General features: G+C 42.2%; 1 protein-coding gene across 2 annotated transcripts in view; it reads right to left on the reverse strand.

Annotated features, from left to right (window-relative positions):
• Nucleotides 1-8397, reverse strand: part of crlf1a (cytokine receptor-like factor 1a) — a 22466-nt gene extending 14069 nt beyond the window's left edge. For both annotated transcript variants that reach the window (XM_079528211.1, XM_079528212.1), the window contains exons 1-3: nucleotides 8079-8397; nucleotides 4088-4366; nucleotides 2428-2557 (exon numbers count right to left, since the gene is read on the reverse strand). In XM_079528211.1, coding sequence (XP_079384337.1) covers nucleotides 2428-2557; nucleotides 4088-4366; nucleotides 8079-8151 — 482 coding nt within the window. In that variant the 5' untranslated portion in view covers nucleotides 8152-8397. The remainder of the gene's footprint in view (nucleotides 1-2427; nucleotides 2558-4087; nucleotides 4367-8078) is intronic.
• Between the last annotated feature and the right edge of the window lie 1866 nt (nucleotides 8398-10263).

Genomic DNA, 10263 nt, shown 5'->3' on the forward strand with positions numbered 1-10263 from the left:
TTGGCTTAAAAAACGTTGAAGACACCTGATGTAGGGTTTAAGTGGCTATGGCACTCCAGGCTTCATGGTGCCCATGATGTAATCAATCAAAGTATACACAATAATATACAGCAATTCTAGGATGCTTGACATAAGGTTATTGTAAAATTGTAAATCATCACATCATATCATTAAGAAACATAGCATTAAAATGGTATGATAACCTGGTGTGTTTATTTTATTAACTTTCATGAAGAAGAAGAAGAAGAAGAAGAAGAAGAAGAAGAAGAAGAAGAAGAAGAAGAAGAAGAAGAAGAATTGCCAAATAAAGCTCGTACTGATATGACAAATTTATTTTGGAGAGCAGCCACTATTTGTTTTGTTCCACTGATGCTTCAGCTGCTTCTTCAGAGTGGTCTTGAATATTTGTTTTGTCTTGCTTTGGTTTTGATCTCCACTCAGTCGGCACAGTTTAGGTCAACTGGGGTGGTCTTGACTACATATCTCTAATGTTTGGGTTTATAATGTGTTTGGAATTGGATAACACAAAAAAAAAGTCTTAACAGAGGGTACATTATATGCAAACGTATTGTTTCATATAGGAGAGGTACAGGGTAGAACCTTATCTGAAGTATAATTTAAGCAAAAGATCTCTCTGTGCACATATACGGTCAGGAACATTACCATTAGCTCTGGAGACTGGCAAGTTTAATGCCCCTCCAGAGGAAGAGAGATACTGTGAACTTGATGAAATTGAAAATTAGGAATTTTTTGTTTTGTTTTACTGCCCTAAATACGATGATATAAGAGAGGCATTTGTTAGTCAAATGTATTTTATTTGTGGTCATTTCCTTGAGTTAGATCAACCTTGATGATGGAGAGGGCCAGTGGGCCACTAGGCTATATGTCCACATTATACTGTCGGGCAGAAACCTCTTATATCCATATTTTAACTTTTTCTTTTAAATTCATGTGCTACTTTGTCATATGTCACACAAAAGTAGCAAAGATTGCCGATCTACAAGCTAAAAACGTGTCGCAGTGTGAACTTGTAGACCTGCTATTTTTGCTATATTTGAATTAGAATCCTGAAAAGTTTTTATTTGTATTTAATTTCAAATGCATTTAATTATACTTATTTTAACTTTATGAACTTAAATACAAATACATTGGACATAAAGACAATACATTTTTAATAATAGTCATTAAGCTACTAATATAAACGGAAGTAATTAAAGCGGGTTATGTTTTCATGTTTGGAAATGTAACAGCTGAAATTAAATAATACATCAGTATTTGGATATTGACTGCATTAAGTGAAGGTGGGGGTGGCATGTGGCCCCTGGGCCACCAGTTAATTGCCCATGTATGAGTTGGACGCTTATGATTTTTTTTTCTGGAAATGAGCTTTTGTTGTGAAGGTAAAGCTTGGGAGTTAAGACGGAACACTGTATAATTCTGAGCTGTAATAGAATATATTATGTTAATATAAACATCCTGTAAGCATAAAATGGTGTCTTATAATTATAAGTTGGGCACTGTGCGCAGGACATGAAAATAAAATAATCAATCAATCATATGGGTATTCTGGGTGTGTGTGTGTGTGTGTGTGTGTGTGTGTGTGTGTGTGTGTGTGTGTGTGTGTGTGTGTGTGTTTTGTGTGTGTGTGTGTGTGTGTGTGTGTGTGTGTGTGTGTGTGTGTGTGTGTGTGTGTGTGTGTGTGTGTGTGTGTGTGTGTGTGTGTGTGTGTGTGTGTGTGTTTTGTGTGTGTGTCTGTATTCAGCCCTGGTCTGCCTGAGACAGAATCTCTCTGTCTACAACCTTTAAACCCTGATTTATGAAAGGAAGTGTCACAAGATGCAATGCAACGCAATGTATATAAATCAGCCTTGTAGATATTGCCGTTTTTATTGCGTGACACCGGTATAGTATAAATGAGGCATTAAGTGAGGTCATACAGCATTTTCAGCTGCAGGTTCATTAGCATTTTGCTTGCATCGTGTAAAATCTTTGTAACTGTAACAATTTCATTTTGGAGATTTAATCCGTTCCAACTGTAAACATCACACATGACATTTCAAGCGTCAGAGGAGCATAATTCTTATCTGGCCATGACTACCTACCTACAGCCATGACTGGGGAACATAATTATGCAGTCAAATACAGATTGTAAAAGAACACTTATAGCCTAAAGTTCATGGACCCCAGGGCTCTTTATTATAATTATAGTCTTTATTTAACCAGTAAAATCACGTTGAGACAAAAGCTCTATACTATGTCCACTCCTTTCCTCTCTACATCAAATCTCTTTGGTTGAGAATAGTCATACATCTGCAATTTTTACTGAGTGTTAACCCCAGAATGGAATTACGGACGCTATGAGGTTAATTTAACACTGAGCACTCAGGGTTGAATTAACCATCCAGACTTTGTATTCCCGCTACACACCTGAATTTGTACTTGAGGGTGTACTTGGTTCTGATGAAGGTCTCTCCCTGTCCCCCAGGAGCCCAGCGGCATGTCAGGTCCTTGGTGTTCCTGGACCAGCATGTCAGATTGACCGGCTTCTCTGGAGGCACTGGGGGGGTGGGGGGAGGTGGAGTAGTTATGGAAAGAGTGAAGCAGGGGGAGAGAAGAGAGGGATGGGAGGTGAAGGAGAAATGGAAAGAGAGTGAAAGGGAGGGGTGGAGATGGTGAGTGGAAAAGGTAGTTAAGAGAGATGGAGAGAGAAAAGTAGAAGAACGAAAAGACGGGAAGAGGGGGGGAGAAGGTTCATGGAAGGCAGAGAGAGACAGAGAGAAAGAAAGAGAGATAAAGAGATAAGAACATTTGGGGTTAGCAAGTACTCTATTACCCTGTTCCTTCTATCATTCCTTCAAACTTTTAGGTCAGGGCAAAAAGTAAGTTACCTTCACCATTATCAAAGCCCTCTCCTCCTGAGTGTAATTTACTAACGAGTGATGTTCCTCAGAAATTGGTATGTTTGTTCTGACCTGTTCTGTGTGTGCATGTGTGTGTGTGTGTGTGTGCGCGTGCGTGCGTGCGTGTGTGTGCGTGCTGTAAACTTTGGTCAGATTCAGGAACCCTGCCAACATTCCTCTTCTGTCAGAACACAGGCTCCAGCGTCACACAGAGATTAGAATCCTGACTACAAAACTGTCCGTGTCCGTGTGTATGCAGTGTGTGTGTGTGTGTGTGTGTGTGTGTGTGTGTGTGTGTGTGTGTGTGTGCGTATGCACGTGTATGTGGGGTTATGTGGCTGTATATGGCATGCACACAAGTGTTACTTCACTGCAAAATCTTTATGACTCCTTAGAAGTCATTTATCATCTCATCACCCAGGCCAGCAGCACATTTATTTTTCAGTTCTCATTGTGACATACAGTGTGTGTGTGTGTGTGTGTGTGTGTGTGTGTGTGTGTGTGTGTGTGTGTGTGTGTGTGTGTGTGTGTGTGTGTGTGTGTGTGTGTGTGTGTGTGTGTGCATACGTGCATGCGTGTGTGTGTGTGTGTGTGTGCTTGTTCCAGTGTGCATGCATGAGCACATGTCAGACCCATGCCCTATGAGTGATAGTGCGAGTAATGGACCACACAGGTGGTAAAAGCGTCACAGAGTCATGCAGGCCTCATCAGCCAATCTAAAATACAACCACAACAACTGTGTCGAGACTCTTCCATATCTCTTATCCTGCAACAACACAACACCCCCCCCCCCCCTACCCCCCCCCCCCCCCATCACAGTCATCGCTCCGACATCACTCCTGTCCCGTTCTCGGCTCGACTTCTTCTTCTGTGCTTCTTCCCCCAACAACCCCCCATCCAACCAGCTTTATTTTATTTGACCATTTCCTCACGGCGGACCAGCACACACCACATGATTCCCCCAGAGAAAATACGCCTTTTCTCCAGTCTCTGCCGTGAAAGGGATACACTGTACCCGAATACACGGTGAACAGTCTCTTCCTGGAAGAAGAGGGAAAAAAAACTAAAAACTAAAGCCTGACCATGACATGAACAAAAAAGAATAACAACCGGAAAAAAACCTTTTCCCTTGGATTGTGACAATACTGTACAGCAGCGTGACCACCGGCTAACTTGATGTGACTTACTGCCGACATAGAGGCAGGAGCCGGCCAAGACGTGTCCTCCGGGGTTGTGGCAGAGGAGGTTGTCCCCAGAGCGCTGCCGGGAGGCAGGGAGTCTGGGCAGTGTGACGCTGAGGGCGGTGGGGCTGAGCACGCTGTAGGAGGTGCTGGGCAGACGCCGTCCGTTCAGCGTCCAGAACAGAGAGCTGGCATGGACGCCCAGGTCTGGGTTGACCCGGCAGGTGGCGGTCAGGCTGGACCCGATGTGCAGAGCAGGGTCCTCTGGGAAGATGGCTGCCACCTCTGGGGAGGGAGAGGAAGGAGGCAGGGGTGAGGGTGTTTCTTAGGACAGTACACAGCTGAGTGGTAAGAGAAGAGAAGATATTCTAGAACACAATGCTATGAACAAGATAGTTCCTATGGAGAACAGATGAGAGAGTATAATGAGTGTGAGAGCTTCTAACACTTTGTCAGACCACTACAAATCTCAGCCCGGGGCCATATACTTTGAGTAACTACCTCTGCTGAAAGACAGATTGTGTGGTCCTTTTGAGAAGAACTTCTTTGAAGAAGTTCATTTCTCTGTAACTCCACACCAATATTTAGGCTACATCGCAACTCTGACATAATTGCGATTCCCGCACACACACACACACACACATGTGCGCGCGCGACACGGGCACACACACACACACACACACACACATGCGCGTGTGCGCGCGCACACACACACACACACACACACACACACACACACACACACACACACACACACACACACACACACACACACACACACACACACACACACACACACACACACACACACACACACAAAAAATATGCACAGGGTGTTAAGCATAATACTCAGCTAGCAGAAGGGAAGGGATCATGATTACCCAATCACACTCTGATCCAGCTGAATAACAATAATTTACTGATCCCTTTCAGTAGTCTGAGAGTGGTGGTGGTTGGCCCAGTCCCTCTGGACCAGGGTGTGAAACCCCCTCACTTTAACGACCAAGACAGGCGCAATTACTGCTGTTTATTGTCTCTACTCCACAAGCTTGCAGGAGGAAATGGCTTGTAAAATATGATTTGTTTTCAGAGGCTTACGGCATTTTGAAGCAGGGCTGTGATAATGAGGGCAGGTGATAAGTTTAACCATTGGACAGTGGAGTGCCCTTAGGTCCTTTTAGTTTTTTGCATATTTTAAACTGATAATATCACTATATGTGCAAGTTAATACAAATCATACAATTCAGGAGCTCATTTTTCAATACACACATTATCCATTTCAGGAAGAAAATAAAATAGCAAAATGTTTATTATTCATAAAGTCTACATGGCTAAATAATTAAAAGGTTTTAAGTTCATACAACCACATCTGTCATTTGGCCACATTAAGCATCACGTTTTACAAACGGAGGACATCTCATAATGTCGTTACCAGACAATATGTGGTAGGCTGTGACAGGAAATGCACAAAAACGTACAATCCCCCAGTCAAGAACAGAGCACCACAAGGTCACCAATCCCATGCCGTGGCTACGGTGGCGTGCTCCCTGATTAATGAATCATGTTAGCATGCATTTGATCAATTCTGCATTTAGTTATTGTTTGAAGGAGTCAAGTAAATATGTATTATATTATACTGTATATAAATGAAGACCCTGCATCACACCTGGGGTTCTATAAAGACTCTGGCCCAGTACAGACAGCAGTGGAGATCCTTTGTTGCTTCCCTACATGCCAGCCGGCAAAAAAGGCAGTAAGTAAGTAATTATAATATTTATAATATTTATAAACTAAACTACTGACTGCCATGCCAACAAAACTAAAGTAAAGGAATAAAGTTATCCAATTCCAGAGTAGCAGTTGAGGAAAGAAGAACAAATGACATCAACAAATGAATTCCCTGATGAGACACTAGACTAGATGAATGCTGAATGGGCTCCAACGAGATAAACACTGCTCATGGTTGATTTTAAACCCCTTTGACTGCTGAGTGTCTGTGAGGAATTGAAAAATGAGAGCTGGTCTCTGACACCCATGGTGGTTATGCTGTCAGCATTCAAGGGTGCGTGAAAGGCCTGTAATACCATTTCCAAAGCTCTGTTTACCCTTTACTCGTCCGTGGAACAGTTCAAAAGAAGACTAAGCTTCCTACATTTGACGGACAAAAGAGATACATATGGAACGTTTTCAACATTTTGATGGGCTTTTGTAGGGGACAGAATTGAAAGGAGAAGCATTAAGTGACAATGAGCCATGCAATGCCATCTGAAAAGGGCGCAAAGAGACAACAGTGGATGCCTGTTTTCAAATGTATAAATTCAAAATTTGCTTTCAAGTTAAAGGGACATGATGTAGCAATTCAAATGTACCATATCTACCCTCAATTGGCCTGTCTCCACATTGACAGGTCGTGCATGCTCAAATCTTTCTCCAACAAATCTGATTAGATCATGTAATTCTACTATTTGCACTATATGTACAGTGAAAGGTTTCACATCATAAAATACTTTTTTTGTAAACCGAATGAGGCGAGCGAACAGTTCACTAGTGACTTGGAGTCTTGGAGTATATCAATAGGTTAGTTACAGCATAATAAAAGCCACGGCTTTCCAAAGCTCTGTTTACCCTTTACTCGTCCGTGGAACAGTTCAAAAGAAGACTAAGCTTCCTACATTTGACGGACAAAAGAGATACATAATGGAACGTTTTCAACATTTTGATGGGCTTTTGTAGAAAGGATTTTTGAAAGGAGAAGTCATGCAGCATTAAGTGACAATGAGCCATGCAATGCCATCTGAAAAGGGCGCAGAGACAACAGTGGATGCCTGTTTTCAAATAAATAAATAAATAATAAATTTAATTTTCTTTTCAAATTTGCTTTGAAGTTAAAGGGACATGATGTAGCAATTCAAATGCACCATATCTACATTGGCCTGTCTCCACATTGACAGGTCGTGCATTCTCAAATCTTTCTCCAACAAATCTGATTAGATCATGTAATTCTATTATTTGCACTATATGTAGGCTACAGTGAAAGGTTTCACATCATAAAATACTTTTTTTGTAAACCGAATTAGGCGAGCAAACAGTTCACTAGTGACTTGGAGTCTTGGAGTATATCAATAGGTTAGTTACAGCATAATAAAAGCCACGGCTACCTTGTCAAGACTGCTGGTCTTTAAGCGTTTAAACCGGGCTTTATTTTATAAGTTTCCACGCCAATTTAACAAGGACAGATGCTGAGGCAGACGTTTGTAGACTTTCGTTTATAGTGAGCTCACCAATAAAAATAATCCGGCCACTTATGGGGAACGGACGTGTGGGACTGCATAACTTAGATTTATTTACGTTACTGTGCATTAAGCTGCCGGTTAACATTCTCTAGGAACCGACCAAATGATGTCACTGTTTTGTTGCGGTTCGTAAAGCCCCATGCTCCCCATGTGTTAAACGAATTATGTCCCGACTGAAATTCAACCTCCTGGGAGGGTTTCCCAAAAACCTCCCATTTCTGCAGGAACACCGGGGAACATGCATATAAGCCAATCACACCAACAGTGCTGGCTGTCAAATGAAAATGTGGCACTTGTCATTGTTTTTATTAAGCGTTCAGAAATTATTTTCAATTTAACAGCCAATATGGAATTAGTGTCCCCCAAACGTAACAGGTAAACAGGTTATGGGGGGAGGCGTAACTTAAACACGTAATTTAATTGTTATTTTGCGGTTTAATTGCTTTCTTTCTTTTTTCTGTTTTGTGATGTCATAGCCATATTTTACCAAGGTGTCATCATCATCCATATTAGGTGTGGAAAACCTCTCAAGTCGTTTCACGCGGACCGTTTTTTTTTTTTTTTTAATCGCACGACGCTTTTTACTAGTGACACAAACCAAATGTACGCATGATGCCGTGTAGAAAACTGCAGCCTGTCCATTCCAGCCAGACATTACCAAGCCAACGTCTGTGCGCATCGATGGACATCTGTGGGACACTTACGTGTGGAGTAGCTCTGCACGCCGGGAACGGACAGCATGAGGATCACCAAGCAGGTCTCCAACACGACCTTCATTTTCCCCTCAGCAAGTTTGTCTTGGTTTTCCGTCCCGTTTTTCTTACGTTCTCTCCCCTTGACGCGTCGATCCTGTGTATTTTGAATTACGCACGGTTCTGGCAGAGGAAGAACTGCACGGGTTCAAGTTGACTGCTCCGAAGTTCAATATGCTTCTGTTAACAAGACAACTCTCCGGCGCAAAGGAGCACGCTAGAGGCTTCAGGCACACTTCGGAAACCCACGGCCCAAGACGTCCAAAATCAAGGTAAATTGCTGAACATAGAATACGTCCCGTTTTGGAGTCTTTTCTCTTAATGCTTCCTCTGCTAAAACACACACAAGTTCATACTTTTTAGGCCCCTCCCCTCTCTCTTCCCACACAGTCGCCAGTCATTTCCCCCTCTCTCTCTTTCCGTCCTTCCCTTTTTCTTTTTTCAGTCTCTCTCCCCCTTCCAGAAGTTCCAGTGATGGGTAGAAGAGTCACATTCATTAACTTTCACTGAATCATTCTCTCTCTCTCTCTCTGTCTTCCTGACTTTCCATGTTTCTGTGTCTAGGACTAGGAGGCTGTTGAGTCACTGTTTTTACAGGAAAGGTCATCAGATGGATCTCTCTCTCTCTCTCTCTCTCTCTCTCGCTCTCTCTCTCTCTCTCTCTGTCTGTGTGAAACACACTCTTGTTTCACACAGGGAAGCCTCTTTGAACCCCAGCAGTAGTACTATGTATGTTGTTTCCTGTTTCAATCATGTTTGTTTTGACGCACAGATGATGGATGGTGGCAGGCCTGTATTGTGGTGTATTGAGTAACACATGTAGCCTTGGGCCTGGGAAATAACACTGTACACATTAGCATAATAGGCCTATCCACTGAATTCTGAAACCCTAACCCACCCCACACTGGCATACAGCATAGTGACCACCTCACATTCCTTTTAATATCATTAAACTGCAATACTTTCCAAAAAATACAGAGACAGAGAGTCGTTACTGGCATGTTTAACTTTTATGGTGAGTGACTGCATATGACCCATTTATGTAATTTGTGTATTTATATAATTTTATTGTAACAGCTTTATCCCACATATCACATGGAAGTTATTTTGAACTTACAGTAATATGTGCAGTTAATCTCTTTATTTATTTATTTTTGGACAATATAGGTTCCGAGATTGTGTGCAAGGTGATGGAGTCTGTATTAACAGTGTAATTACACATTTTGTATAGAACCGTCGTTATTTCACACATAACCCTAAAATTAAATTAATTTGCTGTATAAATCCCAAAATACCTTTAACCATTTATGTCCTGACCTACATATCTCCCAGGTCGAGACCCAAAAGAAAAGAGAGATTAGATGTTTGCCTGTGCTTTATTGGATTGGACCCAAACTAGTGAAACAAGCGCACAACGCGTTGTGAGCTTATAGATCAGCTATTTTCACTATACTTCTTCTTATGTTTAATGGAATTTCTTAGATTTGTTTGTTTGTTTTTGTAAACATATTTAAATGTAAGGAAAATAAAATGGGAAACAGTGAGATAGCTTCTCTACAAGCTCACAACACAAGCTTGTAAATCTGCTATTTTTGCTATTTAAAAAAAATGACAAAAGGATTAATGTGGTTGAATCATAAAGGAAACTTTTACAGAAGTCTTAGAATAAGCGATGCCCTTGGGCCAAGGCTTGGTATCAGCTGAGAGAGGGAAGTAGGCACCTTGTCCATGGAAATCCTCTGACTCATGCGAGATTCACCCAACCTGTCATCACTCACTTAAAACAGACCCTGAAGACAAGTCGACTGCGTGGAGGGAAGGTGGGGTGGGGGTGTTGGGTTGGGGCGGCGAAGACAGACAGGCAGGCAGGGTGACGAAACACAATCACATTATGTCACATTGGGATTAAGAAGTCCACATCAGGGGTCTCGGCGTCCGCCTAGAGAACAAAAACCCTGTTCATGTTTATCATTTAAATGGGCACTGTGACTAATGTTTGACTAATGGTAGCCGCAGACACACACAAGTTAGCCCTACTGGTCGTCCTTTGGCCGGGGGCCAGTGGTGAATCAGCAGGGCCAGTGAGGCTATGAATGTTATAGTTGTCAACCTACGGGTCCCTGCAGACACTGGCCCT

Source organism: Electrona antarctica, assembly GCF_951216825.1.
Source record: "Electrona antarctica genome assembly, chromosome: 18".
NCBI lineage: Eukaryota > Metazoa > Chordata > Actinopteri > Myctophiformes > Myctophidae > Electrona > Electrona antarctica.